A 23,804-nucleotide genomic window follows, 5' to 3' on the forward strand; every position below is an offset into this window, starting at 1 on the left:
ATCACTGAAGTACTCAGAATTTAACAGGCATTATATACTTTTATTGTTGTGATAAGCAATTAAATGCATATGTTACTTTGATTTAGAAAACAAAAGTAGTGACTATGCAGAGGAGGATTGGTTTGGACAATTCAAAAAATTTCCTCTTTTAGATTTTTCTTTGAATTACCTAGTTGATAACCACTTGGCATATCCAAATTAAAGTTTGTCACAAAAGAATAGCCCCCTAACTCCTAAACTTCATTTATTTTAGGAAAATGGAACATGTATCACTAATTCTTTGGGGGTTTTTTGGGGGGGATGAGATTTAATACTATTTTTGATATTGCTCTATTTACAGAGTGATCCATTTAATCCCCCATTGCATTCGGTAAATGAGGTCTCTTCATATATAGAACAAGATAAAAAAAAAAATCCAGAAATGCTTCATAGGGAGTAATGTGTTTTATTTTTCATAAAATTACTTTAAAACGACTATCTCTATACCTGGGAAGCAGGGCTGATAATACACAAAAAAGACATTTTAAACTGAAAAAGGCAGAAGGAACTCTCCACCTCTCCCTGGGCTCCATTTTCCTCATCTATAAAATAAAAGGGTGGACTAGAATGCTTCTGAGGATCTTTCCTATTCTAGACCTCTGACCCTGCAATACTACAATTCAAAGCATTTTCATGCTATCCTTCAAGAGTGTTACAATGTTTAGATTTAATGAGTTCATGGTATACTTGAAAAGAGGTAAATAATTAGGTGTATCAATATGTGAATAATTAAATAATTATTTTCCACTCAATCATTAAACATTTCTTAAATAAGACTATTTGCAGAGTGGCACAATGGGTAGAGCATGAGGCTTATTAGGAAGGCTCATTTTCATGAGTTCAGATCTGGACAAGACTACACAAAAATATGCCAAATACTATGCTACTGGGGGCATATAAAATGACACAAGAGATTGAATCTTAACCTCAAGGATCTCAAAGTCTAATGAGGGAATGCAATAAGAAAACAAATATGTACAAACAATCTATATATAGGATAAATATGACATCACTAATAGTTGGAAGGCACTTAGATTAAGAGGATTGGGGAAGGTTTCCTATGGAAGATGGAATTTTAATTGGGACTTAAAGGAAGCTAGGGGATGCAATAGGCAAAGATGAGGAGGGAGAGTATTCACATGTTGGGAGATATACAGAGAAAATACCTGAAGCCAAGAGGTGAAGTATCTTTGTGGAACAGCAAGGAGAACAGTATCATTGGATTGGAGATTATGTGGTTGGGAATATGTGAGAAAAATGAAAAAATGTAGAGAGGTAAGAGCTTTGACTATCAAATAGAAGACTTTATATTTAATCCTAGAGGTGTTTGGAAGTCACAGGAGATTATTGAAGGGAGATGGGGGATGGGGGGGTAGACAATGATTGGCTCAATACTTTAGAAAAATCACTTTGGTGACTGAATGAAAAAATGGGTTGCAGAGGGGAGACTGGAGTAAGGAGAGACTTAGAGTAGGCAGACCACCAGGTGATGAGGAATTGCATTAGTGGTGACAGTGTCAGAGGAGACAGTGACAGAGATCAGAAGGACCTCTTTGGGACATGTTGCAAAGGTGAAATCAATGGGTCTTGACACAGAATTTGATTTGTGAGGAGTCTAGGATGACTCCTAGGCTGAGAACTTGAAGTACTGAGAGGATGATATTGCTCTTCCAGACTAAAATAGGGAAGATAAGAGGTAGGGGGGGGAGGCAAGAATTTATTTGGAAACATAGTGAGTTTAGTTTTGGACATGTTGATGTCTGTCAAGATGTCTACTGGATATTTAGTTCAAGATGTCTAAAAGTCAGTTGGAGATGAGAGATTAGAGTTCAGCAGAGAGGTTGGTCTAGGGTGGAGAGATTCGATAAACCTGGAAATTAATTTTTTGGAAGCGATAATCCATTAGTCAACAGGAATTTATTAAGCATATGTGACAGACACTAGCTATACAAGTGTACGAAGGATGAAATATTCCCTACATGTAAAAGGGTTTTTTTCCTATCAAGAGAAACAAATATAAATAAAATATATACAGCATAAATATTAAATTCATAAATATGTGCACACAGAAAGTAATTAACTATAAAGCAACTTGGTAAGGGAGGGTATTATAGTTGAGAAGAAGGGCAGAAAAGATTCATGTGGAAAATGATGTTAAATTTATCTTAAATGAAGAGGTGTCAGCTCTTTTCACACATAGGGGACAGTCACTGTAAAGACCCAGAGACAAAAAATAGAAAATCATAAATGCAGAAAAGAGAAAATTTGAATTTGACTAGATCAGAGAAAGTGGAAAAGAGGGTAATGTCCAGTGAAATTAGTAAAATAGGTTAGGCTAGATTGAGTAGAGCATTAAAAGCTAAACAGAGGAGTTTATAGTTAATATTTTAGATTACAGGAAATCACTAGAGTTGGTTGAATGAGAGTCATAAGGTCAGATCTACACTTAAGGAAACAGTTGGACATGAGAGATATTGTCGAGATAAAAATGGCAAGATTCTGACGATTGTGTTATTGGGAGCAAGTAATGGAAGGTAATGCTAAGATCATAAACAAAAGACCCTGAAAGGATGGCAGTGCCTCCAATAGAAATACAGAAGAGTTTAGGGGAAATATAATGCATTCAGTTTTAGTCATATTGTTTTAGAGACCTCTGGGACATCCACTTTGGAATGTCCACTAAGCAACTGGTGATCCAAGACTGAAACTTAGGGAAGAGGTTAGGATTTAATGTGTAGATCTGAGAGTCATCTATATAGGGCTGATAGTTAAATCCCATAAGAGCTAATCAGGTTTCTGAGGCAATATAGAAGAAAAAGAGAACTCAGGACAGAACAGAAACAATTGAAAATTAAAACAGAAACAGTTAAATTTATGGGGCTTAATATATGGAAGTTGAACTAGCAAAGGAGACTAAGAATGGGTGGTCTGATAATTTGGGTGAACCAGGAGAAAGAAATGTCATGAAAACCCAGAAAAATAGGCCGGTAGGAGAGTATAGTCAGTAGTGTCAAGAACAGTGCATAGGTCTATCTACAGAATAGATGAAAACTAACCTTAGAAAGGAAGGTACTAGAAAAGGTTACCTGAAGGAAGAAACTTTTGAACTGAGGCTTGTCTTCTAATACAAAGGCATCTAGAAGGGAAATCCTTCCTTGTGCATAATGGCAAGAAAACTGATTTGGTTGGACCATAAAGTATGGGGAGAGGAACAATGAATAAGAAAACATGGATAATCTCGAAATTTTGCTTTGCCCAAGAACTCTGTTATTTTCCTCACCCATTTACTACCTGTTTCCCCCCACAAACCATGAAAAGAAAGGAAGTATGATGCTAGGCAATTATGATAGTGGTTCTCTTCCTAATTTTCAGCAGCACTTTAGATTATATCCTGCTGAATCTTGGTCAAATATCTCAGTGAAATAACACCATCCCCATTTAGAAGCAATGCTCTATTATCTAAGAATTTAATTTCTCATTTTATAAGGGAGTTTTACTTTAGTATGGTGGGGGAGCAAGTAGATGAAAGAAAGATTTAAGGGAACTCTTGTTCGTTTCTTTGCTTTGCATATCCATGTATGCTATCTCATTAAGCTAAAGCAATAAATAAAAAATAATGAAAGAAATAAAGTAAAAGAATCTATGCCTTATGAATGGTTTATTCCACTGTCTCCTTATCTTTTGTTTTCTGCCCAGTTTCTCCATTGGTCATATAATATTTGCTGGAATAACATCCTTATTCAATATATTTTCTCTTGGGATGCACCCCCTCAGATATCTGAATAAAGTTCCTTCTAAGCTTCATTCATACAGATCCTCTAATATAGGGGTCCTTTGCTGGGGTTCACAAATATAAAATACAAACATTAAAAATCTTCAATAAAATGAAAAAATTAGTAGTTATATTTCAATATATTTAGTTTTCTTTCAAATCTTATGTATTTTATGCATTAAAAAAGCATTATTTTGAAAAGGAGTTCATCCAAAGACTTTACCAGATTGCAAAAAGTCTCATGACATAGAAATAGTTAAGAATTTCTGTTCTAGTTTACTAAATGAATTTCAAAAAAGGAATGGAAGATTCTTATTCAAAGAAAGACTTAAAAGGTGAAAAAATCAACCTACTTATTTGGCTATTCTCATACTATAAAGGTTTTAACAGTTACCTCGTAATTATTTTTTTCTTCAACTACTAAGTCATCCTTTGCTTTCTCATTCATTCCTGTTCTGTTGAAACTTGGAAAATTGGTCTGTACAGGGAGGAAAATATCCCAGAGCAATGTGAAATTCATAGATTCTTCTTTTTTCCTAGCAGCTCTGTCTTCAAACTTGAATCCAGAAAGAACCATCCCATGCTTTTTATCTTCCTTTTCAAGTGATAAAAACATCTGTGTGTAATGGGAGAACTGTATAGTTGCACTTATTAGTCTCCCTGAGCTTCTTGTCAGCCCATTCATGCTATTGCATTTGGATTTGTGCATACCTTTGTTCACAACAATTATTTTGTAAACCAAAATTTTATCATTCCCCAAGGTCATCTCTGGTCCCCCACAGTTTCCTCTTGTACTAAGGGGATTCACATAGTGTAGTATCTGCTTAGATCACAAGGGTCCTGTCCTATGTCTCCTGCTGAGTCTAGACTACTTTTTTGGTGTATACCTGTAACAGAAAGGATGCTTTCTTCATAGAAAATATGTTATATAAAAGCTAGAAAAAAATTCTAAGCAATGTTTTGATACTATTTCTAACATTTTTATCAATAATAAATGGAAATATGTTGAATTTTATCTGCTGTAAACAAACAGCATCTTTACTTGTTAGACTTCGAAGTGAGAGAAATAAATTGCCTCAGGTTGTCAGGGTAAAATATTGAATTTAGTGGTATTTCTTCTTTAATGAGTTTTCAGTTCCCAGTGGGATGTTTAATTGAGACTAGTACTATTGAGAGTGAAAAAGACTACTAGTGTCCAGTGGTGCTATTTTCATTGACATGCCTTGAGCTAATGAAAAAGACAAAGCTGCCAAGCTATGGAACACAATTTAAAACAGTATGAAATTACTTGTATTTGTCTTTGGCTCTACTCTGATTAACATTTTTCTCAATGACTTGGATGAAGACAAAGGAAAGCTTATCAAATCTGTGGATGGTGCAAAGCTGTAAGGTTTGCACAATTAGAAAGCAAAATGATTTTTATAAAGCAGAAAGATGAACCAATTCTGAGTTTTTAGTTGACCATATGTTCATTTTGGACATGCTGTGTCATGAAACTGCTAAAAAAAAGCTAAAGTAATTTCATGTTGCAGTAATGGTGTTATAGCATATGGATCAATGAAGATTGAGACTCACCAGATAAATCTAAAGTGGAAAGACCTTCATTGGGTCAGTCTTCATTTTATAGATTAGGAAATGGAGACCCAAGGAATTTAAATGATTTACCAAAGGTAAATCCTTAGAAATGATATTTGAACCCACATCCTTTAATTTGAGAGCCTGTTGTCTCTTTTCTGCCATATACTGTTGCATCCTTTTGTCTGGCTATGTTCTGTACTGAACACATACTTTCTAAAATAGTTGATTTGCTTTGAGTGCCATGTCTTAAAGAGTGTCATTGAAAAAATCAGAGGAGTAAAACCATCCTGATGAAACATTGTAAGAGGAAGAATTAGTATATTGGGAGATATGTAACTTAGAACAGAGAATACATAAAGGGACTTTATATCTGTTTTTAAATACTTGGAAGATTGTGATATGAAAGAAGTCTACTTATACCACCTATATCCAGGTGGTAGAACTGGATCAAAAGAGTAGAATTTTAGAAGACAGAATTTCATCTACTCTACAGATGTACAACAATGGAATAAGTTGCTTCATAAAATAGTGACCTCCCTATCACTAAAGGTATTCAAGCATAGGCTGAATAACATTCTGGTAGGGATATTATAGACAGGGAAGTTCTACTTTGACAAGAAAGTTGATAATTTTAAAAGTCTCTCCTAACTCAAATTCAACACATCTATTTATCTCTTTTTAAAGAGTTTATTTTTAATTTATGGAATAAAAACTATCATTTCAATGTCATAATATAAGAAAAATGATGGCACATGAAACTATAAATCTATTATGTAAAACTAGCTCTTCTTTTTAAATGTATAATTAAGTTATCATGCAAATTTCTTCTCTTTTTCCTTTTCTTATTTATCCCTACCTCACACCTTAGAGATGCCTAGTAATAGACATAAATATATATTTCTATGCAAAATCATTATACATATGTCTATTTATCAGTTCTTTCTCTGGATGCAGAAAGTGTTTTTCCTTCATATGTCCTTTGTAGTTAATTTGGGTATTTATAATAGTCAAAATGACTTACATGTTCAAAGTTGTTTTTTTTGTCTTTGATTTTCGCAAGGAAATGGGGTTAAGTAACTTGCCCTAGGTCACACAGTTAATACTAGGTGTCTGAGTCTGTATTTGAACCCAGGTCCTCTTGACTCCAGGGCTCCACTATGCCACCCAACTGCCTCTCAAAGTTGTTCTGAAAATTATATTGCTGTTACTAGAAAACTGCCCATGTGATATTTAAAATGTGAATTTTTTTTTCAAAGGTAGTGTTCCATTTCATGACCAGATCCTTGGAGCAGTCAAATGCAACAGATGATACAGGGAAAACAGAGACATAAAGATTGTGTGGCTATTGATCCCTTTTGGACATTAAGACTAATAATCTTAAATAGAACATTGGAAAGATAACTTGGCATAATAGACTATTTTTCCTGGAATATTATTGAATAATTTAATAGTATCAGGAATAGGAAGACTATTTGTAGCAAGAACATTTTCCAAATGAAGTAACAGATTTGCAAAAGAACTTGTGATCTTATTGTTAGGATTATAAAGTCATAATTCTAGACCTTGAATGTATCTTAGAAGCTATGTAGCATAACCCTCTCATTCTGAGGAGGAGGAGCAAATAGGTATGTAGACTATAAGGTCAGGTAGGTACTAAGGGTCAGAGACCAAATTAAAACCTCAGTCTTTGGACTCTATATTCCAGTTATTTTTGCATTGTACCAAACTGTAGCCTCAGATTAGGAAGACCTATTCCTCAGTTGTGAGATCATGATCAATTGCTTAATTTTCCTGAACCTACTATATAACCCTGTCACTTATAGACCAAACCTTCTTAATCTGAATTCTATAAAGATATTTTAAAAATATTTTGACAACTATTTCAGCATAATTGGTTTCATTTTCAATTTGATGTTTTTTTTATTGTATGTAATTGAAGCATCATTCTGAGAAGACAATCATAGAATTCACCAGATTGCTAAAGAGATCCATGACAAAAATGGTTTAAAAACCTCTGCTAAAGACAGATGGTAATCTGTCTTGTAGAAGTCAGTTCCCCTTAACCTAAAATTATAGATACTATGCATATTACTAAAGATAAAAACATAGTTAAGTAAATGTGAGAATCAAGGAGTAGAACTCATAAATGTAACCAGTTTCAGGGATTCTAAAAATAGCTGAGTTGACCTATGTATTTTTTTTTACTTTTTGAACTAGTGTTTTTTAAAATCTCTTTACCTTTTAAATACATAGTTTTACACACACACACACACACACACACACACACACACACACACACACACACACACACACACACACACATGCATTTATATTTAGGGCTTATATTTAGACAAGAAAAATTTTACTTTGTTTCTACACTTTCTCATCAAATGGCTTCTACCTATAATGTATTCATTGATTATACTTAAAAGTATAAATTATAATAATCTTTGATTTTTTAACTATCTGGTCCCTAAATATTTGATGTGAAAGTTATTTCAATAACAGATTGTGGATCATTTTCCAGAAAATGTTCCTCAGAATACAATGCAGAATACAACTCAGAATACGAATTTGGGCCAATTGGGTATAAAGAATATATTAGTACATTATTGCCCTACACTTCTCATGACATATCTACTGTAATTATGTCCTTGAATTATTTAATTTAGTTTGGACTAGCTGTAATCTTTTTCTTTGCATTGAAACATCTTAGAAAAATTATGGGGAAAATATCAGTTTTATAATTCAACATCATGGTCATTTTACAGTTCTGTAAACCTGGGGAAGTGCCAGTTTTATATCTGCTTTAAAAAAGATGTTAATTGCAATTGGCACATTCTCACACCAGCTTCTCTTCATGAGAAAACATTTTTAAGGGGATAGGAGAAAATTTATAGCTTTTTTTTTTAAATCACAGGTGTAAAATGTTGAAGCACGTAATTTGTGACCAAAGACCAAAGCAAATTCAGCTTAACATCAAGTTGGTGGTTTAGGAGCCTATAATTCCCTCTCTTTATATAGGGCAAGGTCTATCTTCTATTTTCTAATGCTTTTTATTTTTAATTTTCAGGTGGTTGCTCATTTGATGAGCCATTTACCACATGTGGATACAGCCAGGGTAAGGATGATGACTTTGATTGGGAATGGGTGAACACCTTGACAAAGCCTTCTGATCCATGGATGCCATCAGGTTTGCTATAAATTCTGTTTTTTTCCTCTTTCCTAATAAGAGGGGGTAGATGTCCATATCTCCTTTGGATCCATTTAGTTTAATTATTTGTTGAATGAATGATAGTTTTGGAAAATAGATGAGAGATCGATGGTAATGATCAATTGATGAAAATGGAGCAGAGCATAGTTCCATTTTATGACATTGGATTTATTATAATTTAATATATCCTTCCTAATTGAGAATTTTCTCCATTATATTTGAAGTAGCACTGCATTGACTTGGGGGTCTGCAAGTAAGAAAAGGTCCAACAGTAGTTAGAAGAGCACTGCTGGTATCAGTTGTGATAAGGGAAGTAAGCATCCTGGACTGTGGATGTGACTTAAATTTTCTTTCTTGTATTTATGAAATGGGGATGATATTTGTGGGGATATTATGTTGATAAAATAAGATGGGATCTTTGTGAAGCACTATGAAAGTGAGCCATAGTAGATAAATGTAGCTGTTGGTGTCATTTTTTTGGTGGTAACTTCATTTTCTCAGTTTGGTTTTTGAAAGATTCACTGATTTTTTTTCTTTTTTTTTGAGCAAAGGTATAATATGATCTGAACGGTACATGAGGCATAATAATCTGATAGTAATGTGAAGGGTGAATTTGAGAGTAAGATTGGTTATTTGTTAGAAAGCTATTGCAGTAATCCAGAGATAGGTGGTAATAGAATAGGGGAAAAAACACATTCCAGAAATTGCTGTGTGAGAGAATGCAGAGGTTTAAAAAAAAGCAAACAAAAAACAAATCTTAGATTTGGTAATAAGTTGCATATGAAAGGTAAGGAAAAGGGAGGGAACCTAACAAAACAAAGATATTACTTAGTATCAAAGCATGAATAAATAGATTGGTGTCTTTGTTAGAAATAAGGAAGCCATAACAAGGAACTGATTTGGGGTAGATGATTAAAATTTGTTGACTTTTGCAGTAGCACTGGGATATCTAAGGGTAAATGTTCTGTAGATACTTGGAAATATAGATGTGTAACTTATGAGAAAAGTTAAAAAATAAAATAGAGATTTGGGAATCATTTAAATAGAAATGATTATTGAAACATTGGGAATAAATATTATTGCATTGAGAAAGAGAAAATTACCTACTTTAAGAAATTAATTCAAAATGATCAAATATCAACTGCTCTGTAGGCAAAAATACAAAGTCATAATCTATACTCTGCTTCTAAATGACAATATAAAGGGAAGGAATCTTTTATAGTTTTGATATAATGATAAATAAAATAAAGGAGAATGAGAGTTCTGGCGAAACTCTATGAGTAAAGTTGTCATAGTATACATCACTCTCAATTTGGGAATTAGGATGGGAGATGCCATATGAGTTGGACCATGGAAAAGAAATTGGACTTTGAAATACTGAAATGAAGGGAAAGAATTATTCCACATATGAATGAAATTAGAAAATAATGAGGTGAAATAGAGTAAGAGTCTAAGAAGCAGGGAGTAGTGATGTTATTAAAATATGGGGTATCTGAAAGGGGGTATTATGAAAGAAGTTTAGAAGGTACATTAAATTCAAGTTATAGAGTACCAGGATCAGGAGTTCTCAATTATTTATTTATTTGTTTGCTTGTTTGTTTGTTTATGGAATGGTGATTGGTAACTACTAACAGCTTTGAATGGAGCAGTTGCATAAAAATTATACATTAGGACAATTACTTCTGCATTGTATTATTCAACCATAGTTTTTGAAGAGGACCAATGATATCATGGGGTACGTCTTGTTTGGATTTAAGTGAAACATATTTACACAGTCATTAACCTCATTCTGTCTGCCAGAGTCATCAAAGTCCAGTGGCAAGACAAAAGTCAAGACAACTGGTGATGTCCTGAGATGCAGTGGATTACTTTGGCTCTAGATTTTTTTTTAGTTTTTGCAAGGCAGTGGGGTTAAGTGACTTGTCCAAGGTCATACAACTAGGTGATTATTATGTGTCTGAGACCTTATTTGAACTCAGGTACTCCTGACTCCAGGGCCTGTGCTCTATCCACTGCGCCACCTAGCTGCCCCCTTGGCTCTAGATTTATTGTGAAAATGGATTGTATATGGAAGAGAAGTATTGGAGAAATATCAGCTAGTTAAGAGTCTTATGACAATCTAGGCTTTAAGGGATGAAGATTTGCACCTACTTGTCATAGTAGTGGAAGTGGAAAGGATTGGAGGGATGAGTGAGACACAGAGGTATTATTAGAAGGGCATAGCAATTGATGAAGAATGTATGATGAAAAAAGGCCAATTCAAAAGGCAACTCCTATGGTCATGACTGAGAGGGATCTGTGGAGATATATAAGCAGAAGTGGAAAATTCACTATTGAAACTCTTAATGGATGTTTTGAAGTAGAGATAGAATATGATATGATATAATATGTGTGCATATATATATATGTATATAAACATATCATCTACATAGAGATAATAACTGAAGTCATAGAGGTTATGAGGACACTAAATGAAGGAATGTTGGAAGAGATAATGGCCAAATACATAAATTTGAAGTGAAATAAGGCTATTAAGCCAGGAAAATAGAAAAGAGGGATAATTAAAGTAGATGATTAATCATAAGATTTAAGAGAAGAGGGCATATCAAAAAGGAGGATGTTTAAACAAAAAACTATAAACACACATAAATGCATATAGATACAAATATGCTCATACACATATATTTATGTGAATTGTGAATATATGTATATAAATATAAATATATATATATGCAGTTTAACATTCTGTAGAAGTATCAAGGTCAATATATGCTAAACCAAAAGACAATCTGATTTAGCAATAAGGATATGGAAAGGGTTTTTTCATTGAAATTATAAAGACTAAAGACAGTTTGTAAGGAGTAAAAATAAATGTGTGGTAATGATATGTAATTATTTTTCATATTTTGATCTTTTTAAATTTGATGATGAAGGAATTAAAGTAAGAATTTTTATTTATTTTATGGTGTTGAAAATAGGGAATATCTGAGCAAATTTGTAGATTGAGGGGAAGGAATGTGGAAAGAGGGAGAGATTGAAGATGCTTGTACAAGGGAGGTGGTAATTTCTAAGAGGAAATTTGAAGAGAGGGATCTAGAATCCCAGATGAAAGGGTTTTTGATTTGTCAAGGGAGAATATTTCTTTTGACATCTCAAGAGAGAAGATGACTGAATATATTAAAAACTTAGAGGAGAAGCTTAGAATTGAGAGTATTCACATTAGATGAACATCATCTACTTGGTAAAATATGATCTGAAATAACCTGTGGAAACTAATGGGCATTTTGGGGCACTTGACAAGAAAGAAGACTAATTTCTTTTATGGGAAGGTGATGGGGCTTGCTTGAGGTCCCATCAGATACATGCTTGTTAGCCCAAAGAATCTAAAGCAGATCATGCTTTATATCATGGAGACATTTACATTAGTGATCTCATATAATTCTTATGAGCAGAGAGTCCTGTACCTTTCAAAGCATTATATAATGTGAATTGTCATTATTATTATAAATGTATAAATGAATTAGTTAATACTATCTTATGTTTGCTTTCAGAAGAGTTTGCCTTTTGTGTTTTAGAAGTTGAGGTTTCCCCTAACATAAAGACTTGAAATCTTGAGAATACTTGACCTATTATCTACTACCTTAAGTAAAATCTTTGGAATGAAATTTTTTATTTTCTTAGGTTTTTGCAAGGCAAATGGGGTTAAGTGGCTTGCCCAAGGCCACACAGCTAGGTAATTATTAAGTGTCTGAGACCAGATTCGAACCCAGGTACTCCTGACTCCAGGGCCGGGGCTTTATCCACTACACCACCTAGTCGCCCCTGGAATGAAATTTAAATGTAAGCTATAAACTAATCCTTAACTCATTCTTATTTTTACTGATTTCTTTGGGAAGTGACACTGGTCCCTTAGAAAAGAAAATTTTAGTTATGGGGCAAAATATCATTCCATAAGCTTCTGCCTTTGGAGCTAAAAAACTATTTATTATCGCTTGATACCAAAAATTTGAAACACTACTGAATAATTATCTATTATTTTTATTTATGTATGACAAGATACATTTAAACATAAAAGCAGTAAGTGGAATTTTAGCTTTAATTTTTAGCTTCTCAACTTTAAATTTTTTATAATAACAGCATTTTAATATGTAGGATTCTTTTCTCTGTCTGCATTAGCAAAGCTATTTTTAACTGCACTTTTAAAAAGTTAAATACAGTCTGGAGCTATGTGGAAGTTGACTTGATAACTACTGTGAAGTCGTTACGTTATGTTCTGGAAATACATATTTAGGGTTGCATAAATACTACATGTCATTTAAAAATCCTATTTTAAACTGCTATTCATACTATTGGTAGATTTTTCCCCCTCAGCTAGTCCTGTGAACAGTAACTTTTCAGTTAATGGAAATGTGCCAAAGCTGATTATTCATTCCCTTTATAAGTGGGTAGCTTGTTGCAGTGGATTGCCAGTAGCTATTTCTCTTGCCTAAGGGAAAATTTCCTTACCTTATACTCTAAGAATGAGAATATTGACTTGAAGCACAGTTCCTTGATGATGAATTCTGGGGATAATATTGCACTTATGGCTCTAGCTATAGTCTAATACTGTGTATTATAGCAAACTAGTTCCTGCTTAATCTTCATCACAATGGATTAAGAAATTTACTCTCAAATAAGTAGATCTAAGGGATCTGGCTCAGACAAAAGTATTATTTCACTAACTTTCCATATTTTTAGTCTTATTTTAACCTAGCTGTTTGAGTTTGGTAAATATTCTATATTTGTTCAAGATATTGTTTGATAAAAGTTTTATCTAAAGTACAAAAAATAAATGGTTTTGTTTTGTACTGAAGGAGAAATTATGCAAGGAAAATCTTTAACATGCCAAACTTAGCTCTAGTGTGAACAATATACTTAGCAGTTAATGGGCATGGCTATTTACCTTTTATAAAATTGACATTTTATCTTCCTCTTTCAAGTATCACTATTTCCAAGGAATTATAATGTAAGAATGGATGGAAGTATTGTAGGGAACTAGGGAATGTTTGTGAAAGCACTGTGAAAATCTAATTCTGTTATTGGATCTAAGAGACAGATTTTTTTAAAAAAGGCATTTCTATTCTATGACACTTTTTGCTTTTATTTCCTTTATGTGGGTTGGAAATAACAATAGTTGTCATGAATGGTAAAGAGGCTTGGAAAGTCTCCTGTGCCTCTTGGTCATCTTCAGGTAGTGGCAGTAATTTATTTAGGGCCAAAAGAATGGATTACCTGTGATGAAATGGGCATTCACATATTTGCTTTGGTAGCTTGTAAAGACAGAAAAAATGACTTAAACTATATTTGTAGCAAATTTCATATTTGCACAAGATGATGGATTGACAGTTAAGATAACTGAAGTTCTATCATCAAGTACATGCATCAATTTGTTAATGCATTTTCCATATTAAGAAGAGTACTTATTCATATGCCTGTGATAGTGGCATATGAGGCAGTGAGTTATGAGGTCATCTCTCAGCCTAGCCCTTGACTGAGTATAATTAGTATTTCAAGACAAGAATGTTTGCAGAGTTGACCCTGAATGACATTTAAGTGGTTATTTACAGATATGAATTCTTGGGACATCAAACTCTGGAATCATTTTAGTTGAGATTTGACTTTTCCAAACATTAGAGTATACAAAATGGAGCTTTTGCTTTCCTTAGTTGCCTCATCTGTCTCATCCCTCATGAAATTTCTACCTGACATTCATATGTAGCATAAACACTTAACAAACTGTTTACCCATTTCAGTCATTCTCAAACTACCTTTGTGAGGATGTTAATTCCTAATTAGCTTTAAATAGTGAATTATGAAGTACATTAAAAAATTGGTCTTAAGTTATAGTTCATCAGCAGTTTCTAAGCTACAAATTTTGGAAAAACAACTTAAGAAAATATTGAAGAAAACATTTCACATCAGTGGTTTGTGGAGGAAATTCTTGACTTTAGCCCCAAAGTGCTAAATGTAGCAACATTTTAATGAGACAAAAACAAGTATGTTGGATTCTGTGATCCCATATCAATAGCAGATTTTTAATATATGTGGCATTCCTAATTTCAGGCAGTGTATGCATCAGCCAATAAATTGTTGTAAATATCTAATAGTTCAACTAAATTAAATGGCAAAAAATAGTATGTGTTTTAATCCACAATATAACTATCAAAAGTCAAGGCAGCCATATTTATATGTGGTGATCCTTAGTAGTTAGCCACAATTATAGAGAAGAACTGTAAGCTGCTATGATGTATATCTTCTAGTTTGAATAGCTTATGCTTAATGATAAACAGATGTTTTACCCTGAATTTGTTTGACATTCCAGTTCAAGATGATTGGACAGTGAAAGAATAACAGAAATTGTATAATTCAGTTGCTCAGTGTGTTTGGATAGTGAACATTATTCTTTACTGTGTAGTAAAGAACATACAAAATGGATTGAAGAGAAAATGATTTCATGAATTGCATGATATAAAGTATATTCCTCTGCATAGTTTTCCACTTAAAACATAGGAAAACATGAAACCATATAACTTGGGGTGATGCCAAACAGAAATAAGTCTTTAGATGGGACAAATCATGGAAAGTTTTGTGAATCAAAACAATTCTGAGGTGTTAGGGCAACTAGAAAGTACAGTAGATAGAGTGGTGGCCTGGAATCAGGACGATCTGAGTTAAAATTCAACTTCAAATACTTACTAGCCGAGAACCCAGGCCAATCACTTAATCTCTGCCTCAGCTTCTTTCATAGTAAAATGAAGCATCTACCTCCTAAGATTATTGAGAAGTTCAAATGATCTAAAACAATAAATATTAAAATGTTGCTGAGGTAGAAAAGATTATAACACTCTATAAAGAACTTTATAAGACCTTTCATTTGATAATGTCATTTCTGGATGATATGAATTTATATTTCTTTTTTCTTTATTTTTAGTGCATACTCAGTCTTCAGTCTAGACTTGGTTTTCAATAGTTCTAGTAATTTATCTGTATTAATTGATAAAATATGATAATCAAGTTTTTTGATTCTTCAAATTTTCTTGAAAGTCTTGTATATCTAAGATTTCTCCATACATTCCATTATGTCTAAAACTTTGTCTGATAGCTTTTTAAAATCATCTTCCCTTTTGTGTCGTTCTTTGATTTTCTTCAGTTCTCTTTTCTACTCCTTTTCTTTCAATATAATTATTTTGTTTTTCATAGATTCTGTCATTTTGTTTGAATGTCATTGAGCTTTCCAGACTGACCTTTTGCTTATTATATATTGATTTTAATTATATCTACATAAATGTCATTATTCCTTTATTTCTCCTATTGAACTAATTCCTTATTCCATGAAGTCTTGAGATACATCTATTTTTGTTTCTGGGTCAGTTTTTCCCCTGGTGTCTGCTTTGGTTTGACCTCCTTTATTTCATTAGATTTTTTCCCATCTTTGATTTCCATTTTTTCCATATTAGTTTTTGTAAAAAAAATAACATTTATTTTCCCTGCAAAGCAGATTTCCTTATGCTATTATTGTTTTGAATTCAGTTGACTTGTCAGAGAAAAAACACTTGTCTTAGATGGATTCATAAGTAATTTTTTTCAATCATTAAAGAGTATCCTTACATTACATAAAGTTTTGAAAATAAAGAATGAATGCCTTCCATTTAATTATTTCCAAGAGGGAAATTTAGTCCTGCCACCTAAACAAGGAATGGATGAAACAGAGAAAGAGCAATAGACCAATATCATTAATGGTTAAGGTAGAAATCATATTATGTGCTTATCATGACAGATAAGCAAAATAATTCAGCACATTGGTCATATCTAAAATGATAGATCTCATTCTACATTTCTAGTTCCTCACCTTTCTGCCAAGTGGTAGGTAATATATTCATTCATAGTCTTCTGAAATCCTGATTGATCACTGAAGTGATATTTTTGAAGTCTATATAAATTGGTCTTTCTGGTATATTCATTTTAATCAATATCGGTTCATTCGAATCTCAACTTTCTCAGAATTTATCATATCCATTTTCATAGTATAATCACATTGTTACATTTTTATATATATATAAATATTCAAATTTGTTTCACTTGATCTAATTAATAAGTACCTACGCATTCACTGTTAAAGTAAAGATAAAAGTTCTAATGTCAATATTTCTTTTTCTATGAGTTCTTTCCTTTTGTCTTTTGTGATGTCGGGATATATTTCTAGCAGTAATAGTGCTGGATCAAAAGATGTTCATGGTTTAGTAGCTTTTTGGTACTTGTCACAAATTGCTTTTCAGACAGGCAAATTCTTAATTATACCAGCAGTATATTAGTATGCCTATACTCTCTTATCCTCACTTACAATTGTTTATTTTCTTCTTTTGTCATCTGTACTCATTTGATGGATATATACTAGACTTTCATAGTTGTTTAATTTTGCATTTCTATAGTAGTAATGTGGGGAAAATTTTCATGTTTTCTAAGAAAATTTTCTAAAAAATGTTGTAATCATATTTAAATGTCATGAGTGAGTCTTCCAAGATTGACTCCAAATAATTTATATATTTGCAATTATTTTGGATTGAATTTACCTTTCTATCATTTCCTTCTGGTTTTTGTTATTGCTTCACAGAATAAAGTTTTGGGAGTGGGGTTTATTTTGCAAACTGTTGCATTACCAAAACTATAAATTTTATTATTTTTTACAGCTTCTATTAACTTTATTTCACAGAATACACAGTAGGTTTTCAGAACATTTTCATGTACTAAAGTTTAAATTATCTATAATATTGATTTAATATCAAAATTAACTGAGCCATGTGCCTATCTGAATTTTTTTATTCTTTTAATTTTTTTATTCTCATTTTGTACAAATGTTTTTTTACATTAATAAAATTTTCTTGTTTAAGAGTAAACAAAATACCCCTCCCCCATGAATATAGACTTGCTTGGGCGATAAAGTAAAGGGGAGAGAAAAAAATTAAAATTAAAAAAGAATAATAGTAATAATTGTAGGTATGGCCAGGTGGCGCAATGGACGAAGCACCAGCCCTGCAGCCACGAGCCTCCGAGCCCACATCCAGCCCTGTAGACCCAACAATCACCCAGCCGTATGACATGCAAGCCACCCGATCCCTACTGCCCTGCAAAAACCCAAAAGAAGAAAAAAAAAAGACCCAAAATAAAATAAAATAGTAATAATAGTAGGGGTGGCTGGGTGGCAGACAGAGCATTGGCCCTTGAGTCAGGAGCACCCAGGTCCAAATCAGGCCTCAGACACCCAAAGATCACCCTGCTATGTGGCCCCAGGCAGACCACCCAGCCCCATTTGCCCTGCACCCTCCCCTAAATAATAATAATAAAAAATGTGCTTCAGTCTTTGTTCCAACACAAACAACTCTGTCATGGGTGGATCGCAATCTTTATGGTAAGTCCATCGCAAAAGTTACTTCCATATTTTTGCAACACTGCCATTGCTGATCACAACTCCCTCTTTTCTTATTTCTCCACTACCATGTACTCTATTTTCTCTCTCCTTTCACTCTGACTCTGCTGTAGGGTAGCTGAGTGGCACAGCAGACAAATCCCTGGTCCTGGGGCCAAGAAGCCCTGAGCTCCCATACCACCCCTTAGGCCCAGAATCTACCAGGCCCTATGGTCCCAGACAGGCCTTCCAATCCCAGCCCCTTGCAAGAAGTAAAAAAGAAAATGTGTTAATATCTGACCACTCTCCCCCCATGGTCCATCCTCTCCTCCTTTATTCACATCCCCACCACTTCCCCCTGCTCCCCCCTCCTTCTTACTCCAGATGTCTATACCCCATTGAGTATATATGCTGTTTCCTCTCCTAGTCACCTCTGATGAGAGCAAAGGTTCCCTCATTCCCCCTTGCCTCCCCCTTTCCATATCATTGCAATAGCTCATTGTAATAAAAAAAACCTTATTATATGAAATATCTTGGCCTATTCCCCCTCTCCTTTTTCTTTCTCCCATTACATTTCCCTTTTTTTCTATTGACTCCATTTTTACACCATATTTTATCTTCGAATTCAGCTTTCTCCTGTGCTTCAACTATAAAAGCTCCCTCTACCTGTTCTATTAGCTGAGAAGGTTCATATGAGTATTATCAGTGTCATTTTTCTATGCAGGAATACATGCAGTTCATCATCATTAAGTCCCTCATATTTCCCCCCTCTCCTCCAATCTCCATGCTTCACCTGAGTCCTGTATCTGAAGATCAAACCTTCTATTCAGCTCTGGCCATTCCAAAAGGAACATTTGAAATTCCCCTGGTTCATTGAAAGTCCATCTTTTTCCCTGGAAGAGGACATTCAGCCTTGCTGGGTAGTTCATTCTTGGCTGCATTCTAAGCTCTTTTGCCTTCTGGTATATTGTATTCCAAGCCCTACGAGCTTCCAATGTAGTTGCTGCTAAGTCCTGTGTGATCCTGACTGCAGCTCCACGATATTTGAACTGTGTCCTTCTGGCTGCTTGTAATATTTTCTCTTTGACTTGGGAGTTCTGGAACTTGGCTATAATATTCCTAGGGGTTGGTTTTTTGGGATCTTTTTCTCGGGGGATCGATGGATTCTCTCCATTTCTATTTTGCCCACTGCTTCTAGAATATCAGGGCAATTTTCCTGTAGTAATCCTTTGAAAATGATGTCAAGGCTCTTTTCCTGATCATGACTTTCAGGTATTCCAATAATTTTTAAATTATCTTTCCTAAGTCTGTTTTCCATATCAGTTGTTTTTTTAATGAGATATTTCACATTTTCTTCTAATTTTTCATTTTTTTGGTTTTGAAGTATTGATTCCTGATTTCTGTTAAATTCATCAATCTCCCTGAATTCTATTCTTTGTCTGAAGGATTTGTTCTCCTCAGAGAGTTTTCTTATCTCTTTTTTTCCATCTGGCCAATTTTGCTTTTTAAGACATTCTTCTCCTCAATAACTTTTTGAACTGTTTTATCCATTTGACCTAAGCTGGTTTTTAGCATGCTACTTTCTTCAGCATTTTTTTGGATTTCCTTGACTAAGCTGCTGACTTCATTTTCATGTTTTTCCTGCATCTCTCTCCTTTATTTTCCCAGTTTTTCTTCCAACTCCCTCATTTGATTTTCAAAGTCTTTTTTGAGCTCTGTCATAGCCTGAACCCAATTTCTGTTTTGCTTGGAGTCTTTAGATGCAGGAGCTTGTGCTTCCTCATCTTCAGACTGAGTATTTTGATCCTTCTTGGTCTCGTGTGCAAAATATTTCGCAATGGTCTTCCTCTTATTTCTCTGCTTGCTCATTTTCCCAGCCTTAGCCTGGTTTTGGGGTGCTTCCTGAGCTTTTGGGACACTCCCACAAGGGTCTCAGTGTGTGAGGCTCTGTCCTCCCTCCTGGTCTGTGAATGACCATAAGCGTCCCCCTCTGCCACGGGGCTGAGGTGGGGGGGGCCCTAACATTTTATGGGGGGGCCTAGACTGGGATCAGGATCTGAATGTGGTCAGAGCCCCAGAGTCCTGTTCCAGAGGCAGAGGACAGAGCTCTGCAGCCTCTCTCTCTGCACTCCCTTCCCCCAGCTCAATGGGCTCATGCCCTGGGGGCTCCTGCTTACCGGCTGGCCGGCTTCTGTTTCCAGATCTGGGCTGTGGAAAGACCACTCTGCTGGGCTTCACATGCTTGCTCTGGCAGAGGTCCCCCGCTGTTCCCCTACTTTGTGCCAGTGCTCCCTGGGGTGCAGCTCAGGAGACTCCCCCACTGCTTTGAGCCTAGGCTCCCCGCACCCTGGGGCTGCCTTCGGGAGGCTGAAGTTCTTTGGCTCTGGTGGGCCACTCCTCTGGCGGGCCACCCCTCTGACCCAGGGAGCAGAGCCTTTCTGCTCTTTTCCAGGTTACCTTGAGTAGGAGAACTGCCTCAATGGGTCCCTTTTTGGGTTCTGTCTCTCAAAAGTTTAGTTAGAGTCCTTAGTTTCACGTTTTATCAGAGAGCGCCTAAGATTTGATCCCTTCTTGTCGCCATCTTGGCTCTGCCCCCCCAATTTTATTATTTTTGTCAATCCTTTAGAATTCCTTTTTTTGTTTTTAAGCATTTTCATAAATTTCATTGATAACTTTTTCTTTGTCACCAAAATTACTCTCAGTATCTATCTTCCTCTCAGAGAGCTATCTGTCAAATAATATTTTTAAGGAAAAAAAAGAGTAGGGAAGTTAGGTGGTGCAGTGAATAGAGCACCAGCCCTGAAGGCAAGAGAACCTGAGTTCAAATCTAATCTCAGACACTTAATAATTACCTAGCTGTGTGACCTTGGACAAGTAACTTAACCCCACTACCTTGCAAAAAACAAACCACAAAAAGAGTGAAACCAAATAATACATTGGGGAAAAAAACCCTGAAAATGTTTGCATTGTGGCCAAGGGTTTGATGATAAATCTATTATGGATCAGCTAGGAGTGAGAATTAAGCAGTAGGAGGAAATTTATGCAATTCATAAATTGAAGTTTAATCTGCATTATTCAGATTTTCTTCATTACTTTCTTAAATCTGGACAATTAACAGAGAACTGATTGCATAGTACTGAGCTACTTCTGAGGAGTCAAGGTGTGTATTGAATATTTAATTTGGTTCTTGTGAGCTGGTTTGAGCTAACTAGCATACCTCTGAATATGCTACACTCGGCACCTTTTTTTGGCTGCTCAGACATTTATCAACATGTATGACTCTTGGCAAAGATAGTAGAATGGTTTTCCATTTCCTTCTCCAGCTCATTTTATAGTTGTTGAAACTGAGGCAGACAGCATTAAGTGATTTACCTCAGGTCACACAGCTAGTAAGTTTCTAAGCACAGATTTGAGCTCAGTAAACTGAGTCTTTCAGACTTCAGATCCTGAACTCTATACATTGAACCACCTAGATACCCCTTGTACCTTCAAACTTTGCAAAAAGTGAGTTAGGGATTATCTTCTTTTCCACTTTCTTTGGAACCTTGTTTTTTGTACTTTTTTAACCTTAATTTTTTTTGGCAGTTAACCTTCCCATTTTCTTTGTTGTAGTTAATTGTGCACATTATTTTCTTCACTCTGCATCAGATTGAGTAAATCTTTCCATGATTCGCTTCCATCCATTTTTCATCACATCCATCCATTTTCAGAGCATGGTAATATTCCATGCATTCTTATTCCACAACTGGAGATGAAAGAGACTCTAGAGACCATCCAGTCTAGCTCTCTCTTGTTATCGTGGGATAAAGAATCTGAGGCCTAGGTAATAAAAATAATCTCTCCTTGTAAATAATAAAAATTGGTTACAAACTCAGGTCTTCCCCTTTCAATTCTAAGATTCTTTCATTTATACTGAGAGAAGAGGTGAGGAATAAGCATTTATATGGTACCTGCCATGTTCCAGACACTAATGCTAAGCATTTTTATAAATAGTATTTCATTTGATACCACAAGACTGAATCATCATCACTGGTGATAGATTATCCTGTGAGGCTAAATTTTCCTTCAGGAAGACTAAGACTTTGGGGACCAGAATGATGCTAGTGACTAGGCAGCTCTAAGAGCCCTATTGTGTCTAACAAATCATTGTTAAACCTAAGGACTCATGAGTTTTTATGTAGTAGGACCATGGGTAGACAACTCCCAGGAATTCTCAAGTCTTATATGAGAAATATTAGTCCTTTTGAATTTTCAGAGCTTTTTCCTGTTTCACAATAGGTAGTCTTACACTCCTTCTTCATCCTTTCCTATTTCTCCATCAAGATACATGTGTGAAAACTTTATTATTTACTGCCCTGAATTATTCTCTTCCTTTGCAGTAAAAGAGAAAAAGGTAGTAAAAAAAGGAGAAAAATAAGTTTTTGTATCCACTCTGTATCCATATGAGAGGGGGTTACTTTCAATGACAAATTAATCTCTTTCCTCTTTGCAAAAGTGATAATCTAAGATGAAAGGTTTGGATAGATTGAATAAGATGAAATCATTAAGATTTAACTGATTATTGTTATGGTTATCTCACATTTTTGAGAATTAAAAATATATTAATATTAATATCATTTTAGGCAAAATGCCTTATTTCTAGATTTTTATATTTATTATTAAAAAAAATTTACTGAAAAATAGGAATGAGATGTAAATATTGATTCATTTTCACTCCTTTCCAAATATATACTCCAGGGAATTCTTACCTCTTTGCTATAAAGATTAAGAGTGACTGGTTTTAAAAAAAGGTAAATATCTTCAAATATGCACTGAATAAATGATATAATTATTTCATACATATAATGATATAAAATTTTAGGATTGACTCAGCTTGGTCATAAATCATTTTTTCTCAGGTTTTTGATTTTGTTTTTTTAGGAAGTATCCAAATACACATTACCCATAGACATGTGGAGAGATTCCACAGTGGTGAAATGTAGAAATGTTTTCTACTTAGAAAGAAAATAAAGATGCAAATGGAATTATTAAATTAACTTTCAGGATGCTCAGTTATGTCTTGCCCATGATGTTGTACTGAATACTTAAAATATGCATAAAAGTTCTTGACAAATTCATTGAATGTTTGTGCAAGTGATCATTTTAAATAAGTGACCTTTAATATACAGTTAGCCATTATTCTGTTCCAAGAGATTGTGATAAATTATATGTAAAGTGATACTTAAGAGTTTAAGTGTAGCCAGAAAAGTAAATATGATTATTTTAATTAATTTTATGCTGGACAATCATCCTATCACTTTCTGGAGAGTGGACACATCAAGTCCCATTGAAACCAGCTGATTAGTTTAATAGCAAGCATTTGAAAATCCCAATAATGCTCAGTGGCAAGCTAATTGGGTGGTGCTTTTGTCATTACAGTGAGAATTATGATTTATTACTAGGTATCATTGGAATTTTTAAATGACAAATTAGTATTTGTAAGCTGCTCATTTCTAAGTTTGGTAGAAACTTTTTTATATAATTTTGGTGTTTGCTGAGAGGTTCACTCAAGAAAATGAGTTAGTCCTGTCCCCAAAACAGTCAAAGATTTATAGAGTGAGTGCCTATTACATGTGCTCAGTTTTGTCAGACTTTTATTGCATTATAGATTATATTTGGGGGAAGTGGTCTTACCCGTGGTATATCTAAATCTGTCTGATAGCACTAGCAAGTTGAATAATAATGGGATTCTACTCTTTTTAATATCAATGCTTGAAATT

General features: G+C 34.4%; 1 protein-coding gene across 1 annotated transcript in view; it reads left to right on the plus strand.

The window, feature by feature from the left end:
* The window catches only part of PTPRM (protein tyrosine phosphatase receptor type M), a 1,090,562-nt gene that overhangs the window by 242,915 nt on the left and 823,843 nt on the right, over positions 1-23,804 (plus strand). The window contains exon 2 of the mRNA XM_074202077.1: positions 8,463-8,582. Within this exon, the coding sequence (XP_074058178.1) occupies positions 8,463-8,582 (120 nt within the window). The remainder of the gene's footprint in view (positions 1-8,462; positions 8,583-23,804) is intronic.

Source organism: Macrotis lagotis, chromosome X (genome assembly GCF_037893015.1).
Source record: "Macrotis lagotis isolate mMagLag1 chromosome X, bilby.v1.9.chrom.fasta, whole genome shotgun sequence".
Taxonomy (NCBI): domain Eukaryota; kingdom Metazoa; phylum Chordata; class Mammalia; order Peramelemorphia; family Peramelidae; genus Macrotis; species Macrotis lagotis.